Raw genomic sequence first — 15942 nt, 5'->3', positions numbered from 1 at the left:
TGGCTGCAGGAACACTCTAAACCCAGCTCGCGAGGCTGATTGGCTGGCCTCCTTATCTCAGCAGGGGCATGATCGCGCGCGTAGTGAAGATATTGGATGCCGGAGTTCGCCATTCTGGCTCCTGCAGCTTTATATTGTATTATGCGATGTCCTGTTGTGGATCCGAAATGACACCCGTTTACATCGTTCTGCTTTTTCTACGCGTGCTCAATGAACTTTGCATTCCAAAGCTTCTCAGGGATTGGATGTGCCTCCAGGATACATCAACAGTCGCTTGCACAGTTGGCATTCAATTGTTTTTTGGTCTTCTGGGCATTTAACAAAAAAAAAAAAAACTCCCAAATAGCAGAGGGGATTCGAGACATTTCTTTCAATACAGCTTACGCTATCGCTTTGCTGTCGAGATGGTGAATGAAGAAATTTGCCTCTGGTTAACACGGGCTGGAGGGGGGAGGGATGGACGGTGCTCAGTTTTTTCGAAATTAAAATTATTAGTGTTAACGTACATTTTGTATGTTTCAAACATATTCTACCATAGCACTTCTCTTACACGGTCTTGTACGCTAGGTATTCAGTACATATTTAAGCACAATTGCTGTAGGTACCCCCCAGTGCTTTGCCCTGCTCCATACAAGGCAGCGGCACATAGAGTTGCTACAGGCGCTGTGTGGTCCAGTGGTTAAAGAAAAGGGCTTGTATCCAGGAGATCCCCGATTCAAATCCCACCTCAGACACTGATTCATTGTGTGACCCTGAGCAAGTCACTTCACCTCCTTGTGCTCCGTCTTTCGGGTGAGACGTTATTGTAAGTGACTCTGCAGCTGATGCATAGTTCACACACCCTAGTCTCTGTAAGTCGTCTTGGATAAAGGCGTCTGCTCAATAAACAAATAATAATGAGTATAAAAAAAATGTGATATCTTGTAACAATTGTAAGTCGTCCTGGATAAGGGCATCTGCTACAAAATAAATAATTATAAAGATTTGGTTGGATTTTAATAACAATTTTTGTTTAAGCAAAAAGTATGCGCTATACAAATAAAAAAAATCGAATTTTGCATGTGAGTGACATTTAATGTGTGATTTATAGTATTCACACCTTGTCAAACGATTTCTGTTAACAAAAAAAAAAAAAAAACAGTGCGTGAATGGCATCTGACGAACCTTCGAAGGTTTAAAACAATCTTCGAATTCCTGGCTAGTGAACTAACCTTTTAATACAGCCCTAATATATATATATATATATATATATATATATATATATATATATATATATATATATAATATTTTTTGGTTGTTCAGATGTTTATGTGACTGTGGCAAAGTGGCTGCTGATTAAGAACAGATGCAGAGGTGATGCAGTGCAGAAATAATCACAAGTGAAAACTGTAATCCAATTTGGAAATGTTATTTTTATTTTTACACAAATCCTGGTCTAGCGACCAAACAATAATCCTCCAGCAATACACCCCTGGTGTAAAGCTTGGCAGGAAAATAATAATAATGATTTGTAAACAAAACAAATAATAACATGTTATCCGCTCCCACAATACTACTAACACAAATCACCAGTCCGGGTGCGTGCAGCCGTGCTCAAGGTGGGTGATAACAATAAACAGTGACTGTAGTGTAGTGTTGTTCCGGGTAGTGCTGGCCCAAGGCAACAGCTCCGGAGACAATTACTAACAGTGATACAAACAAACAAAACACTAACGAATACTTTTCGTTTCTTTTTGGGAACTCTCCCGGTCCTTCGAGTTCCGTGCATCTCAGAACCCAAGCGAAGGAAAAGATTTACAATTCTCCAGCCCCTTTTATGCGATTATGCATGACCCCTTGGTAAACGATTGCAGCTGATTCTATTGCCTGCAGCTGCTACCTCCTTTACCTTCCAGGTCAATACGTTCCTGCACTGGAGTCTTGCCTTTTTCCAGGCTGACTGACTTTCCGACCCAGGAAATGAACTGTCAGGCCAACCCATCCAAAGCCTTTCCCTTTCGCTACTTAGCGCCCTCACAGGTCGGGAGGGAGATTTACAACCAGAGCTCATTACATTTCCATCACAGTGACATACTAAAAAAAAAAAAAAAACTAATTACACCTGACTGTTTCTCCTTTCGTTATACTATTTACAGTGATTTCAATACAGCCATCAGAACGACGGCTGCGGGGCTTCTAGGTATGAGTATATCTCCGGTCCTTCTAGTGTTAAATGGAGTAATGCAGGCCGCAAGCAAAGCAAGCGAGCGAGCAAATATAGAAATACATTTGTTTTATTTGTATTTGCGCTACGCACTGTTCGTGTCGCAGTGTACCAATAAGAAATAAGGTCAAAGGTAGTGGCTGTCAGGCTGTCACTGTCTCGCTCAAGCAGAGATTACCACAGGAATAAGAAAAAAAATGTAATTATTAAAAAATATTAAATTATTATGAGAATTTAATTATTAAAGTTGAAAAATATAATGTTCTTTATGATACCAGTGTTCGTGGTTACAAAGACAATAAAAAGAAGGATGTCACATAGCAAAAAATAGCAGAACAACTGGTATTTCTATCTCTCTTTATTTCACCTTCATTTTAGTCAAAGTGGTTTTGTATTTGTTTTAATAATGTTGACCAATAATAATCATCACATTAGCTCTTTAACAAGCCGGTGGTGTTTCCCTAACTGTTTCCTTTTTTGTGTGTGGCGTATCCATACTCTTATTTCTTTGTGTTTTATTTATTTTATTTCGTCTCCACAAAAGGAGCAAAAGTTTTTGATGACTCGCTTCGCTCCCGGCATGCATACTTTATTTTGTGAAACCCCAGATTTATTTTTTTAGATTGAATTGCTGAACGATAATGTTTTTCACATGTATCTGTTAAGTAAATGTTTAAAAAAAGTAAATAAAAGAGATTTTAAAAGTTATATATGTATTCTTTCACAGATTTATTTGCTAGAAATGTTAGCTAGATGTTGACTTGCCAAATTTAAAATTATATATATATATATATATATATATATATATATATATATATATATATTGTGAAAAGGTTTCACCTAACACGGGTTCATGCCCCTTTAAAATTACGACCCAGGACAGAGAAATGGCGTTTTCCAAAGCGCGGTTGCGCTAATTTTTAATAAACACAAAATAAACAAAATACAAAACAAACACCTAGCTCTGTACGAGCTCTAACTAAACAGGTAATTTCCCTGACTAACTTGCAGGACGGCTAAGCCGTTTACCTGGCACCAACACAAACTCACAGGTTTACACAGCACTTACTCTTTTATGACTGCTCGGAAGCAGAGCACCTCTTTCTGCCTCCCTCTACTCAGCAGCCTTGAGCAGACTGACTGCTCCTCTTAAATACCCTGCACCTGGCTCTAATTTACAATAGCTACCAGGTGCAGGGGATAATTAATAATAAAACAATTAACAAAACTAATTAACTAAATACAAAAAGGTACCATTTTTCCTTCAGGGAGGTTTTAACCCCCTCCCTGCTGTCTCACACAACACACTGCCTTACAATATATATATATATATATTCACTGATTTATTTGTTAGAAACCCAAGTTTAACATGTCTGTCAAGTGATCACTCACTAGGTATAAAAAAAAATGTATATACTGATTTTAAATGCTGAATTTGTGATACGCGTATGTATTGAGCTAAATCTGGATGTTTTGAGGTTAAGGAAAAAATACATGAAATCGGGAGGTGGGGGGGGGGGGGGCAACAAAATGTATGCTAAAAAAGGGGGGCGACATTTAAAAAGTTTGTGCACCACCGATTTATAGGACAGATCTCAAACCCCAGTGCACTGGAGTGGACATATTGAAAAGAGCTTTGAAACAGACTTTAAAGTTATCAGGATGTTAACAATGAAAAGAAAAAATACCGATATGTTATTTAAACAGTTGTAGCAACACGTGGGGTCGTATAACTCTATATTTTTCGTAACTACCTCTTTAAGGTTTGATAACTGATGGAAACTCTTCAAACATTCACTACAGATTTCTCTTTGTGAATCCGCTGGTGGATTTTCAGGGAACTTAAATACGTGAAACCCCTCCCACACTCAGTACAGTGATAAGGTGTCTCTCCTGTGTGAATGCGCTGGTGTCTTTTAAGATTTTGTAACAGTGTGAAACTCCTCCCACACTGTTTGCAGTGATAAGGTTTCTCTCCTGTGTGAATGCGCTGGTGTGATTTAAGATTTTCTAATCGCGTGAAACTTCTCCCACACTCAGTACAGTGATAAGGTTTCTCTCCTGTGTGAATGCGCTGGTGTGATTGAAGATGTCCTAACTGTTTGAATCTCTTCCCACACTCAGTGCAGTGATAAGGTTTCTCTCCTGTGTGAATGCGCTGGTGTGATTTAAGACTTCCTAACTGTATGAATCTCTTCCCACACTCAGTGCAGCGATAAGGTTTTTCTCCTGTGTGAATGCGCTGGTGCGATTGAAGATGTATTAACTGCGTGAATCTCTTCCCACACTCAGTGCAGTGATAAGGTTTTTCTCCTGTGTGAACTCGCTTGTGTCTTTTAAGGAACAATAAATGACTGAATCTCTTCCCACACTCTGTGCAGCGATGACATTTCTCTCCTGTGAGATTTCCGTTAGCAGCTATGGAAAAAAAAGAGAAGAGTGACAAAGGTTATTGTACAGCATTCTTACACAAACCTGCTTAATATCACTCCTGTTAATACCAGGCAGGCTGAATATAATGGGTGTCAATAAGTACAAATGCTGAGAATATCACTTTGATTATTAACACACTCCAGTTAATATCACTCACATGTACCAGTCACTGATTTCCACCTCACTTAATATCACTGAGGAATACAAGTACAAGATCAGGTTTACTGAATTAAAATGTTTCTTCTGGTGACACTTAGCAACCTGACTGGATTTGGCATCACCCATTGATGAGACATGTGATCCCAGCACCACTATAAAGCTGTGGGAGCAACACAACTGCAAACAGTCTGCCAGAAACAGGGAAAGGCAAAGATCTAACAGCATTAAATATTCAGAAGGCGTGTACAAGTTCTTCAAGCAGACAAAAGGTAAAATACACGAATACTGTACTGACGTATTATCCGGCGGATTGGAACAGTGATTAAACAGCTTGAAAGAGAACATTCAAGGTCCTGTACCAGAGATTACAGCCCTCGCATTGACCAATCAGGTTAAAGGAAATCTCCGATCCATTTTCTAATTAATGTTAAATTGTGAAAGAAAGTCCTTTACTTTACCCTAGGGTACCTAAGGTACAGTAACAATTTATTTTTAAAAAAGCATGCTTGTTAAAAACAAAATACATCCTAAATGTAAAATATAATTTAAAAAATCACGTTTTTCATTTTTTCAATTTTTTCTGTATTTTATGATCTTACCAAAAACATTGTTTGGATGAAAATGCAGTAGTGTGTCCCAGCAAGGGTCTGGAAATACATAAAAAAAAGGTCACAGTCTTAAATAAGTTTTTTAAAACAGGGTGGTTAAAACAGTACATTTTAGGTTTTAAAACAGTAGGTTAAAAAAATGCTTGGCTGTGGGTTGACATCTATGACAAAAATGCTTGTCTGTAAAGGGGTTAATGGTTAAAAATCTGAGTTTTACATAAAAGCCTGGCTCACATCCAGGTAAAGGCAGATTTAGAGAACATTGATAATATAAAGTAAACCATAGTCCACCTCAATCCCCATGTGTGACTGCATTGCTGTCCTCAGCTTTACTCACATGCTGTGCTGCTCGTGGACGGCATCGCTCCTTCCTCCTTTCTATCTGCAGCTCTTTCCTGAGGGGGGTGATGTTTCCTCTGAATGGACCCCAGCACAGTGCCCTCTTCTCCAACACTAGAACCAGTGTCTTCAGAGACAGGCTGATTGGGTTTCATGCAGACCAATTCAGGTGGGCATTCATCACAATGGCTAGATTCCATCTTAACTATATCCTCCTCCAGTACATTGACTTGATTTTTTTTAGAAACTTCCTCTGTGATGTGAACACACTCCAGTTCCAGGGCCTCCTCTTTAATGTGGACAGGTTCAAATTCAGGGACGTCTTTACTGTCAACAAATGTCAGCTCTCTAATCTCCATTACACTTCCACACCACTCCTGATCAGAGATTTCCTCTTTTGTGTAAACAGCTTCTATCATTGGCCCCTCCTCTTCTTTACTGAAAGCATGTCTCTCTTCAGGATCTGTGTGAAACAAACGTGTACAAGTTTTTAATTTATACCTTACTACACAGCTTTTCAGAATTCTACTGATAAATACAACAGGGTGATTCCAAGCTGACCTCAATCAGTTTTATGAAATAAGAAATCATATATATTGGTCTCATAGAGAGACTTACACATCCAGATTTCAAGTGTGTCCCGACGATTACCGGGAAATTAATCATTTGGCCTGAGAGCTGAAAATCAGGTTGGGGTCAAGCACTGCTAGCTTCTAGGGGTGCAATGATTAAGATTTTCTTGGCCGTTACCGATAGCTGATGATTATCAGCCCATAGCGACTGATACCTATTGGATAAAGATCATAATAGATTATGCAGGTATACAAAGAATAACTTAGTATTATATTGCGTGCTTGACAGCAACGTATACATTTGTTTTGCAGTGTTTCAGTTAGCCACCATGGGACAGATGTTTTAAAAAAAAAAAAATACATAACAGAAATAAAAGAAAAAAAACATTTTGTCTTTGCAAAATTTGAAGGCACCTACTGTAAGTATTGCATGCATTTTGGTAGAAAAACTGTACAAAATGCAGAGAACACAAGTCCTTTAAAAATGTGGGGATCAGCCGTTACAACACTGAAAGAACGTCAAGAAAATCTGAATTCCACAAAGCAGCAGTAATGGTTTGATTTCGTATCTGTGATGCGACAAACTAAAACACCTGAACATCAGGAGCTGGATTCAGCTTCTAGAGAAAGAGTGGGAAGAAGTGTGGGGCAGCAGTGTGGAGTAGTGGTTAGGGCTCTGGACTCTTGACCGGAGGGGTTGTGGGTTCAATCCCCAGTGGGGGACACTGCTGTTGTACCCTTGAGCAAGGTACTTTACCTAGATTGCTCCAGTAATAACCCAACTGTATAAATGGGTAATTGTATGTAAAAATAATGTGATATCTGTAAAAAAAAAAAAAAAAAAAAAAAGTGAAATAATGTATAATGTGATGTCTTGTAACAATTGTAAGTCACCCTGGATAAGGGTGTCTGCTAAGAAATAAATAAAATGAATAATAAAAGAAACAGGCAGACGCTATTTTTAGATTTAAATAACTGTGAACTGATTACTGTGTTTATGATAATGGTTGGGGAGGAAACTTTTGAGACATAGAATACAAGTTTCAATGTTTTCAGTGACTGCAGGGGGATAGCATACATATTCTCAAAGTAGTTTTGTTGAAACAAGTTATTTACAGTTTTCAAAACGTTTTTGGTAAGTGAAGAAATCTCTAGATGTGTAACAATAACTTCTAACAACATTGGACGCTTACTTCTGTATTGGCACATTAACTAGAGACATAAATCCACAACATACATCTTAGGGTTAAAATGCATGTTTAATGGTGTTGCTATATGTATTTTACCCTGTGCCAAAAATAAATAACTATTCTCTGCTAAATAATAACCTCCATTAGTAAATTTTTTTTTTGTTTTAAGCAACAGGACCGATCATTTCCTGATTTTATTTATCAGATCAACTATACAAAACACTTCTGTAAGATTATTTTTTTCGTTAGAATTTTTCTATAACAAATTAATCTCCTACCTGCATTCAAATAAAAGGCAAGGCTTGCAGCACATATTGTGTTAGTTAAGTTTTAAAATTACAAAATGAGGAATCTGAGTGTAATTTTTGACCCCAAGCTCTCCTTTCAGCCACAGATTCAGAATATAATTAAAGTTTCTTTAGCCTTAGAAATATCGCCAAGATGAGGCGCTTCCTTTCACAGCACGATGCTGAGAGACAGATACATGCCTTCATATCTTTTAGGATTGATTACTGCAATGCCCTGTTCTCTGGAATTCCAAACTGGGTTCTGTCACGATTGCAGCTTGTACAAAATGCTGTAGCCAGGGTGCTAACCAAAACAAAAAAGTGAGCACCTTACCCCAGTGTTAGCAGCCCTCCACTGGCTCCCGGTGCTCTCCAGGATTCACTGTAAGGTTCTTCTTATCGCCTATAAAGCCCTAAACGGTTTGGCTCCGACCTATTTGAAGGATCTTTTAGTCCCGTATGGCGGGCTGCTATCTGTCCCAAGGATTTTAAAGCACAGGACAGGTGGTAGAGCATTCAGTCACAGCGCAGCTGAACTCTGGAACGCTCTACCATGCACATACTTTTATAATAGTGCTTTTATATCTTTATACTATTTATTTTTTATATAGTTTTATTCCTATTTATTCAGTTTGAGTTATGTTGCTTTTATTTGCTTTAATTTTGTTTTCTGTTGCTGTTTTTATTGTTTATATCGTTTTTTGTACTAAGCACTTCCGAATGTCCTTTTTCTTGTTAAAAGCGCCTTGGGATGGCTTGCCATGAAAGGCGCTTTATAAATAAGATTTGATTTGATTTAAAATACACCATCTTTCCACAAATGATAACAAGCAGTATTTAAATTGTTTTTTTTTTTTTACAGCTTAAACGTACCTTTGACTCTGATGAATAATCCCTGGTTCTCGTTCCTCTGAAAGTCTTGTTCATTGCAGTCGGGGTTCATGTTTCTGAGAGGTTGTTTAATGTCTGCATCTGCAGCGTTCATGCATTCCCGCACTGCTTTCAACTCGCTCTCTGATATTTCCAGTCTCAGCTTCAGACTTTCATTCTCTTTCTCCTTTCCAGCCATTTCCATTCGGAATTCAGTGAATCTGCCGCCGACAACTTTTGTGATTTGGCACAAGACGGTGTCTACAGCCGCTTTCACTGCGTGCTCGATGGTAGAGGCGAGCTCGTCTTGAAAGAACGACACGGAGACACTGACGTCCATCTTCACTGGTTTTTCGTTTTTGTTTTTTTTTAGACTGGTCCAGAGGAATCTTCTTTTGTTTCAGAAACACCGGCTTTGGTTTGTATTTATAATTTCTTTACTGGATAAGTCCCATTCAAATATACTGAACACTTATTTTTGGTGTGATCAAAAAAAAAAAAAAACACACACTCACACAACAAACTCGTGTTACTTTTCCAGGAGTACGAATCTTGCAGATCTTTAACAGAACTTAAATGGAATTTCTTTTCTCAGTAAACAATCATGTTGACATGATCAACTTCTCCGTCGCTCCACGCCCTGAGTTCAAACAGAAAAAAGAGACTCTGTGTCCCTGAAATCCGTGGAAGTAATAAACCGAACAAAAAAACTATAAACTATTACAAAACACTTCAACACAACAGGAGACGCGATACCGTAAAATCCACAGAGACAGAAAGCAATCTCTCTCCCTCCCAGCGTAAACAAATCAAACGTTTCTATTTCCTCTACTGAAATCATACGTCACTAGAAACGGGCGTGTCTGGTTGGAACCGTCGCGTATCATTGGCTGCAGAAACACTCTAAACCCAGTTTGCGAGGCTGATTGGCTGGCCTCCCTGTCGAAGCAAAGCCTGGATCGCTCTGACAAGAGGAGGTTTGAAACTAGAGACCCGAGTTCGCCATGCTGACTCACGCAACGCTGTGTTTTACTCTGCAATGTGCTGGGATTGATCCGAAATGGTGCCCGTTTCGTCTCGCTCTTCTTGCGATCTATGCATTTTGTGCAGGGTTTGTTGTGTTTGGGTTGGTGTGCAATTGTTTTTCTCTCTGTTTTAGTTGTTGATGCAATTGAAACGGCTCAAATCCTAAACGAAAGGCTTGAAAAGTAGTAGTTCAGAAATAAAGACACAGCAGACACTTTCTCCGTAAGCAGAGAGAGAGAGAGAGGGAGAGACGGAGAGTAATTCAATAGGTAAGCAAAACCAGTTCATTTTGAAGTTTAGGCCTGTCATACTGCAGTGCAATACAGCCCGTTTATTTCATATCATTTTCAAAAACGAAACTGAAAAGCTGAACAGCACCAAAACGAAGCCCGGTTTGCTTTTGTTTAATGATCACATTGTGTGTTGTGACACTAGCGTGAGGTGGGGCTATCGACCCCTGTGATATTTTCTGTAATAACTTAACATGCATGTCAGTTTACTGCAATTATTGCATTCAAGTATTAACCAGACTGTAAATAACTCTGAATATTAAAATAATATTTAGTACATATATTGTTAGCCAGCCTGATATAACAAACATTTTCATTGAAGAATGTAGGGCTGGAATAGCGCCATGGCATTCCTTTTGTGAGTTAGCTCCTTCTGTTGCATAAACCAAAGTACACACACGGGAAATTATATAAAAAGGGCACATTTAAAATAATGTTTGATATGTGAAGTTTAATAACATGGGATTAATAGTAATTACTTGACAGTTTTGGGGATGGCTGGGTTAGAATGAGATAGTGAGTCCTGCAAAGAGTCAAATGAGAACAATTTAAATGCATTCTGACCAATTAGAAGCTTTCGGTCTGAAAGTCTTGTCTCCTTTTCTTCAGTGAGAACGGATCAGCCTCACTCAAAGGAAGTTTCTGAGATGGAAGCAGCTCACATCAGCCCAGAGCTTCCTATTCGATGGGTTGTTTCTGCAGACAGGACTCTTGAGATCAAGGAGGAAGTGACTGAGCTGGGGTGTGACCAGGCCAATGAGCGGATCCTGCAGGAGGAAACGCCACCTTCTAGTATCACTGAGAGAGGTGAGTGACACTGTAAAGCTGGGCAATGTCCCTCGATCCTTCCTGACTTGTATGTCTGTCATTGATTCGTTCTGAATACCGTGTAACGGGAGATTTTGGCTGGCATTAAATTCGTCGGATTTGCTGCCATGGTAGATTTTGACGGGTTTTGAATTGCCGTTTTTCACTTTGCATGTTCACAAAGAAAAATGTCAATACTGTATTTCTACTTTTAATTTAAAAAACATTCAAATACGTTTGCTTAATGAAATCTGCCTTCTAAAACAGTGTCATTTACAGTAACTTGTTATAGCATCTACAATGTCACTGCAGCAACTCGAAAAACAGCAATGAAGGGCTTCTAAAAATGAGTTGCCGCATTATCGTTATATAGTCCTTAATTTTAAGATGCCAGTAATTGGAAAGGATTAGGAGCTGCAGTACACTTTAACAATTTGCTAACTCTCAGTTTTAAAACAAAGCTCTGGTTCACTAACATAACATTGTGGAATGATCACAATATCATTTAGTAATTGTAGGACAGTATTGCCACTTGCGAAAACGATTTCCATTACATGAGAGTAAATGTTAAAACTTCATGCCGATTTGAACTAGGCTCTCACCAAGATAAGCACCAACTAAGACGTAGCTTTACAGTAAACTAATGTGTTCCATCTGCGTCTCCATCCATTTGCGTTTCCTTCCATATGATGATGTAGATATCCTTCTGTCTGGTGTTGATGGCTGAAGTGTAATGCTGGCTCCAGGGATCGGCTTATTTTGCCTCTCTGGCGCATCAGCACTCACAACGGCTGCGATGCTGGCTCCGGGGATCAACCACAGTGCGGTCTCCCCAGCGCATCAGCATGACAACAAACAATGACAATAATAATGCAAAGCAAATTTGCTTTTGTTACAGACTTTCTAACAAGACTGGAATAAACTATTTTGCCTGTTGCAGTACTTAATTAAACCCTTGTAAAAAAATAACACAAAACTGCTTAACATAAAAAAGAACAGCCGTGCAGGTACCACAGTAGCAGTCGCTGTTTACACTGCCTCTGAGTTTCTGATCGCATCATAAATTCCAGATTTTCTAAATCCATTGATGTAAATGTCAGGTCTGCTTTTCATTTTTTCCAAGCAAATTGGCTTCATCACTCACTGCCATTCTCATATTGTCATATTCACTTTGACATCAGACACATTCTTTCCCTTGCCCAGTGCTTCTTTATCCTGTGCTGCATACCAGTCTGTCAGAGGGCGGGATCACTCACTGTATGCCACACTCTGATTGGTGGAAGAATTATTGGCGATCCAATCAAAACCGCCAATAGAGCCTAAATAAATTCCCCTCCAAAATGTCCCGTTATACAGTGTTTATTTTATTATCTTTGTTATCCGGGATAGTGAGAGATCCACACCAGATGTGTGCTACTGCTTTACAGTGGCATATTTACTTCACATTTGAATACTTACATTTGCTTTTTTTCACTACTTTAATTAACATTGATGTCCGATTCAGAGTGTTTCAATATCTCAGGTACACTTCGTTTTCTCGAACATTTACATAAATCTCTTCAGTCATGTTTATTACAGTAAATTGCAATATGTGTGCCTTTTTTTCTTCAAAATTCTAGTGTTGTATGGATATCTACCAATGATTTGACGCGTTTTGAAAAGAAGTGCCGACTCATGTCGATATGCTGTAATAGCAGTACCCCATGTATTATTATTATTAGTTTATTTAGCAGACGCCTTTATCCAAGGCGACTTACAGAGTCTAGGGTGTGTGAACTATGCATCAGTTGCAGAGTCACTTACAATTACGTCTCACCCGAAAGACGGAGCACAAGGAGGTTAAGTGACTTGCTCAGGGTCACACAAGGAGTCAGTGGCTGAGGTGGGATTTGAACCCCCTGGTTACAAGCTCTTTTCTTTAACCACTGGACCACACAGTCTCCTGACCTGTTTTGACCAATCAGGATATAGTATTTAAAATACCCATTTTATAAAACACAGGATGAGGATGGCTGCTCTTGATCCCCATGTTTTTGACAGCAAGAATTCTGCAGTCTAGATTAGAATGTGCACGCAACCCAAGCTGACAAATAGAGATCTCTAGCGGCTGAAGTTAGCGTTTCAGATTTACAGATGCAGGGACGTCACTCCACACGCTGTCCAATACGGGCCCACTTGCAAGGGAAATGTTATGTATATAGTGGTCAACATTGGATTTTTGTTTTGTCTTGCGATTATATATTCTGTATGTGGAATGTAATAAACAAAACTAATGGGAAAACAAGCTCTGCATTCTCTTATAAAGTTCACCTCGCTAGACCATGTAACTGAGCACTCTGCAGTCTGTGCATACCTGTTGTTAGCATTCTCTCTGTAGCATAGGTGAATATGTAAAAAATCTAATATTGTATGTAGGGCAGTGTTCGAAGGTTCGTTCGCTAGCCAGGAATTCGAAGGTAGCTTTAAACCTTCGTAGGTTCATCTATGTTTTTTGTTTGTTTGTTTGTTTGTTTGTTTACAGAATTTGAATACATTTAAAAGGAATACATTTTCCTTTTAAAAAGTAAATCCTAAATAATTACTTACTTTTAAGTCAAACATTTGTAATGGTATTTTTCAAAACAAATTTATTTAGGGAATATGTGAAATTAAAAAAACTTGCTTCTGTTTTTCAGATACGGATTTGAAATTGGTATGTCTTGGTAGAAGACATGGATCAGAAATAGCATCTTCTTACATTAAAGAGGAGGCCTCAGAAACGGAACATGTCCACATTAAAGAGGAGCTTCCTGAAGCTGCCCATATTAAACCAGAAGCAATCAAGCCTGGTGCTTTATTAAATGAAGGAGAGACATCTCATGACTTGTATACTAATGGAGAGGATGGGGCTGAGCTGGGTTCCATTCAGAGGAAACATCACATCTCCCAGCTGGAGGCTATCCAAACACATCCTTCATCACAACATGGACCAAGGTCACCTTCACCCCGTGGGACAACCATGTTAGGAAAAAATCTCCAGCAAATTCACACAGGAGATAAACCACACAACTGTACTGAATGTGGAAAGAGCTTCACTCATTTAGGGAACTTCAAACAACACCAGCGGTCTCACACAGGAGAGAAACCGCACCACTGTATAGATTGTGGGAGAAGTTTCACTTATTTAGGAACCTTTAGACGACACCAGTGTGTTCACACAGGAGAGAAACGGTTTCACTGTACTGAATGTGGAAACAGCTTCACTCGATTAGGAAGCCTTAAACAACACCAGCTAATTCACACAGGAGAGAAACCACACCAGTGTAATGAATGTGGAAAGAGCTTTATTCGATCAGGAAGACTTAAACAACACCAGCTAATTCACACAGGAGAGAAGCCACACCACTGTACAACTTGTGGAAAGAGCTTCATTGAATTAGGGAGTCTTAAAAAACACCAGCGACTTCACACAGGAGAGAAAACACACAACTGCAATGAATGTGAGAAGAGTTTCTCTCAAATAGGCAACCTCAAAAAACACCAGCGAATTCACAACTGGTGGAATTCCTTAAAAAACACCAGAACATTTACGCAAGACAGAAGCCCTGTCGCTGAAGAGATGAACGTGCTCAAATCAAGTGAAAGTTCATGAATGCAATATTGTAAAATATAGATATTGTGATGAAAACAAAAGGTGTACCATATGCTTCAGTACATAAGTATATTTCAAACCAGTAAATTACATACAAAAATTGTACCTAAAATATTAATATCAGTATAAACATGGTATACTTTGATAGGTTAAAACATAGTATGGCTGTGTGAAAAAAAAATGTCTCAAGTTACACACTTGATTTCAGAGTTAGTATTTTTAAGAGAGTTTTTATATTCTGTTCTGATTTTACAAATGAAAATGCAAATGATGTTTAAAATCACAAACACCTTGAAATTAATTAAAATATCTTCAGCTTGTGTGGTGTATCTATGAGAAAGCAGTCTAGCCAATCCATGTAAATTGCATGTCTCAACTAAAATATGTAAGTCATTATATATACTGTATTTAGAACATGCTATTAAAACATGGTGTGATATGATTAGTTGCAAAATTCTTAACACAGGTAACTCCTTCCTTCCCAGAGAGAGATACATAACATGTACAGAGTAAAACTTCATGTTGTTGTAATTTTAGCTATATTGCTCACAGAAGAATACACATGTGAGTTTCGTTTTTCTAATTTAATTACTGTTACAAGCACGTTGAACATGTTATATAATAATTAAAGGAAAATTATTTAAGAATTATTTCCACTTTAAAATTTCATTAAAACAGAATAGACATTTCAATTTTATTGGGAAACATACCTAAACAACTCTTAAACTTACGTCCGCAAGATTAGTTATTAAAATGATTCTAAAGCTCCATCCACACTGGACATGAGCGAAGTCACTTAATGTCAATCCACAGCAGACACGACCTGGAAACGATTCAAAAGACTGGAAATAAATACATGACCCCGCCCATGCATTCCTATTGGACATACTAGAGATGGGCTGTCCCGTTACAAAACAGGGCTTGTTTTGATAAAAGTTTACCACCCTGACCTCCAGGCAACTCCGTTAAAAAAAAAAAATTTGGATTTCTCTCAACAAAATGATTTTACTGTTATACATTTATGTATACAACTAACTGCAATCTCAGTTGTGTTTCTTTACAGATTCCTTCTCTGATTATTTTTGTTTATTAAGAACATAAGAAAGTTTACAAACGAGAGAAGGCCATTCAGCCCATCTTGCTCGTTTGGTTGTTAGTAGCTTATTGATCCCAGAATCTCATCAGCTTCTTGAAGGATCCCAGTGTGTCAGCTTCAACAACATTACTGGGGAGTTGGTTCCAGACCCTCACAGTTCTCTGTGTAAAAAAGTGCCTCCTATTTTCTGTTCTGAATGCCCCTTTATCTAATCTCCATTTGTGACCCCTGGTCCTTGTTTCTTTTTTCAGGTCAAAAAAGTCCCCTGGGTCGACATTGTCTATACCTTTTAGGATTTTGAATGCTTGAATCAGATCACCGCGTAGTCTTCTTTGTTCAAGACTGAATAGATTCAATTCTTTTAGCCTGTCTGCATACAACATGCCTTTTAAACCTGGGATAATTCTGGTTGCTCTTCTTTGCACTCTTTC

The 15942-nt window shown here is 38.5% G+C and overlaps 2 protein-coding genes across 3 annotated transcripts; one reads left to right on the top strand and one right to left on the bottom strand.

Annotated features, from left to right (window-relative positions):
* Positions 1-3055: 3055 nt before the first annotated feature.
* Positions 3056-9493, bottom strand: LOC131724802 (zinc finger protein 300-like). The gene is made up of 4 exons (XM_059017622.1): positions 8665-9493; positions 5741-6205; positions 5395-5442; positions 3056-4621 (listed from the first exon to the last, which is right to left on the bottom strand). The coding sequence occupies exons 1-4, from the start codon at positions 8999-9001 to the stop codon at positions 3990-3992; spliced, it is 1482 nt and encodes a 493-aa protein (XP_058873605.1). The 5' UTR covers positions 9002-9493; the 3' UTR covers positions 3056-3989.
* Positions 9494-9623: 130 nt separating this feature from the next.
* Positions 9624-14861, top strand: LOC117407611 (zinc finger protein interacting with ribonucleoprotein K-like). Of its 2 annotated transcripts, none has more exons than XM_059017634.1 (3): positions 9624-9956; positions 10567-10784; positions 13460-14861. In XM_059017634.1, exons 2-3 carry the CDS (start codon positions 10625-10627, stop codon positions 14413-14415), a joined length of 1116 nt encoding a protein of 371 aa, XP_058873617.1. In that variant the 5' UTR covers positions 9624-9956; positions 10567-10624; the 3' UTR covers positions 14416-14861. The 2 variants fall into 2 exon arrangements, with proteins under 2 accessions (XP_058873617.1, XP_034770580.2); XM_034914689.2 differs by having other exon boundaries at positions 9626-9956; positions 10587-10784.
* Positions 14862-15942: the final 1081 nt, after the last annotated feature.

This window comes from Acipenser ruthenus, chromosome 57 (assembly GCF_902713425.1).
Source record: "Acipenser ruthenus chromosome 57, fAciRut3.2 maternal haplotype, whole genome shotgun sequence".
Lineage (NCBI taxonomy): Eukaryota > Metazoa > Chordata > Actinopteri > Acipenseriformes > Acipenseridae > Acipenser > Acipenser ruthenus.
The sequence above is the reverse complement of the archived record's forward strand: the minus strand, read 5'-3'. Positions and strand labels throughout refer to the sequence as shown.